At 33.4% G+C, this 3174-nt stretch overlaps 1 protein-coding gene across 1 annotated transcript in view; it reads left to right on the forward strand.

The window, feature by feature from the left end:
• LOC105625959 (ubiquitin-conjugating enzyme E2 R2) overlaps window positions 1-2395 on the forward strand; it is a 12154-nt gene extending 9759 nt beyond the window's left edge. Inside the window, exons 3-5 of the mRNA XM_012207303.1 lie at window positions 1239-1336; window positions 1419-1553; window positions 2173-2395. Of these exons, the coding sequence (XP_012062693.1) occupies window positions 1239-1336; window positions 1419-1553; window positions 2173-2395 (456 nt within the window). The remainder of the gene's footprint in view (window positions 1-1238; window positions 1337-1418; window positions 1554-2172) is intronic.
• Window positions 2396-3174: the final 779 nt, after the last annotated feature.

Consider the following 3174-nt stretch of genomic DNA (forward strand, 5'->3'; position numbering starts at 1 on the left):
TATATATATATATATATATATATATATATATATATCAAAAATGCTTTTATAATAAGCCACTGAATATCGTGCTTCTTAAGCAGAATCTATTTTTCTAGAGATTTCATTGTTTTTTTTACGCTTCCTCTTACATTTTGTTTGCGTGTAGCTCTCGATATATAGATCTCAAGTGCCGGTCACATTCACCGGTTACACTTTGCACGATTCTGCGTCGTGTACTCGTCGGTTTGTACAAATGCATGCACGGATACAGCGATGCTATCGCCGTCGGTCGTGTCAAGTGCCGGGCGTTTACTCGAGGAGCTTGCCTTCGCCTTCGCGGCTTATTACGAAGTGTTCAGAGTCGAGCCACGGTGAAACCACGGTGCGCCTTGTCCTACTTGCCGAACATCTTCACAGAAGAGATGAAAGATAGAAGCGATTCTTGTGAGAAAACGTCTGCAGCAAATTTTCTACGATTTTCATGATGCTTGGCACGCGTTTGTAGGACGCTTAAGACTTTTGTATTTGTTTACTTGCTATACATAATCTTATTTTTCGTATTGATAGTTTTGTTCGATTCCGATAACATATAATTTTGTTTTAAAGAAAGTCTCTTCTCCGAATATGGTGTAGAATCACGGTGACCTCGGCGACTTCTCTTTACGAACCGTAAAGGTACATCCGGAGGTCTCGTCCTTCGAGCAACGATGTCTTCTCAGGGACAAGAAACGCGGAACCAGAAGCACCGAGGTCACTGTGTGTTCGGCGAAAGGACAAAATGAACGCTGCATGCACAAATTCTTATACATGTACAGGCTCTTTTTTTTTGAAATAACAATAAATATATTTAGAAATGGCAAATAAAAATGTATATGGATTATCTTTTTAAGTTGATGCAAGTATCTTATCTTAGTTTTTTAACAATAAATTATTCAGCACATATGTAAGCGAATAAATACAAAAATACAATTTGCGTATACTTCTGAAAACAACATACGTAAATATCAACTTATTATTACGCAAAACAAAATGATAAGCCTGTTCTTTGTGATTACTAATGTATACTTGTTGACACTTGTTGTGTACATTTAAAGCGAAATAGATACATATTTGAAGTTTGGTGAAAGCGAAGTAAAAAATTTTAATGCAGTCCAATGTAATGACAAAGAACAGGCTTATTATATTAATCGAATAAGAAAGTTAAGAATTAAATGTTAGGAGAATTAGTATAAAAGGCTACTTCTTTTTTTGCATAGAACGGTGATTTGTGCATATCAATTCTCCATCCACCCGTAGACGATCCACAGAGCGGTGAGTTGCCTTGTGAGAGGTGGAATCCGACTCAGAATGTCAGGTGAGTGCACAGTGCCGCAAAGTTCGAAAAAAAGGAACAAATAAAGAAATTTCTGTTAGAATTAATTGATTGTGTTTCTCAGGACTATCTTGCTATCAGTGATCTCGTTGCTGAATGAGCCCAACACGTATAGTCCAGCCAACGTTGACGCATCCGTAATGTATAGACGTTGGCGTGATTCCAAAGGAAGAGACAAAGAATATGAAAATATCATAAGGTAAGATATCCTTAGTAATGCTGTTGCGTGACATCATCACGCGATTGCAAGAAACTTTGCGCATTTTCGTTGAAATTGTACCGCTACCGGATCCATAGCGTGCTAAAAACTATGACAACTGTGCGAAACAGATAACTGCGGAAACGAGAATGTCGGTACAACGTAAATATATATATTTTAACGCTAGAGCAACTATATAAATTTATTTAGGAAAACTAATTCTTGTTCTAATTATACACGAAAATGAAAACTGTAAATTGTTTTTTTTAACAATTATATTAATTTTTCTGTTATTAAAAGAAGATATTGTTTAAAAATAATAATAATTTAGAAATAACATTTGTATTATAAATAATAATTATTATTACATTGGATTTCACGCTAAAGTCGATTAAGTGTTCTCTAAAATTTTGGCATCTACGAATAAAATATTTGTCAGACAATTCTATATCCCCTAGTAAACCACAAAAAGATATTTTTAAAAAATCAAGAAATTCTCAAAGAAATTTTAGATATATTTTAAAAATATATTTAATTTTTCATTTGATAGGCAGAAGATTGGTCACAACTAAGGTAGGTATTTTCTCAATATATATCTCGTTTATGTTTTTTTGTTTAGGAAACAAGCTCAAGCTGCCAAGATGGAAGCGGAAAAGGAAGGTATTGTTGTGCCTGTAACTCTGGAGGATTATTGCATAAAGACTCGAGCGAGGCCGGCCGAACAACAACTAGATATGACAGACTTCTACGATGACGAATACGAGTTGGATGATGATGAGGATGAGCAGTTGAGCGCGACCGATTACGAGGATGGTGATGATAGTGGTAATGGGGAATCGTGATCCATTTCTTAAATGATAATAAAAATCCGCGAATCGCTAATTATTATATATCAGTTCTGTATAGATTAATAAATTAATGAGCTTCTAAACCGGACGATCTCTCTGTTTTTCTTTCTGGATGTCAAAGTTCAAATAAATATTTCTTTTTTTATCGAAAATGAATAAAATACTCTAAGGAAAATTTAAATAAGATTACGGATATGTCTCTCTTAAGCCATCATCAATCATTGTCATTTACGTTTTTTTTTTTTAAACAAATCTATATGTATAACCTATTCAAACTTTATGTATAAACAAAAATTTTTATAATTTCTAAAAAGTCTATTATTGAATAAGATTTTCTGTTTAACGATGGTTTATGAAAGATAATATTCTTTAACTCTCGCACTATCGAAGTATTTGTTGGACAGCGAAAATTGTATCATTATGTAATGAAAATTTTTATTTTATTATGGCGCGTGTTTAGAAAATTTAATTCTTCACATTACTTGTATAATATATTGAACATATATGTTAAGCTATATTTGTTATATGTGTTACACAAATATGCGGTACAGGTATTACAACACAAATATTTAATACAATACTTTATAGAAACTCATTATGAAATTTGTATAAAATTAATGAAACTAATTGAGAATGATACCAGTTTTTGCTGGGCGAGAGTTAATAGAAAGATTGGAATGTTAATAGCTGTATGGAGAATTCCGTGTTTACAAGCTCTTTAACTTAAGCAATATGCTACGGCGCGCATGCGCGCGCGCAAGTATGGATATAAG

Source organism: Atta cephalotes (genome assembly GCF_000143395.1).
Source record: "Atta cephalotes unplaced genomic scaffold scaffold00001, whole genome shotgun sequence".
Classification (NCBI taxonomy): domain Eukaryota; kingdom Metazoa; phylum Arthropoda; class Insecta; order Hymenoptera; family Formicidae; genus Atta; species Atta cephalotes.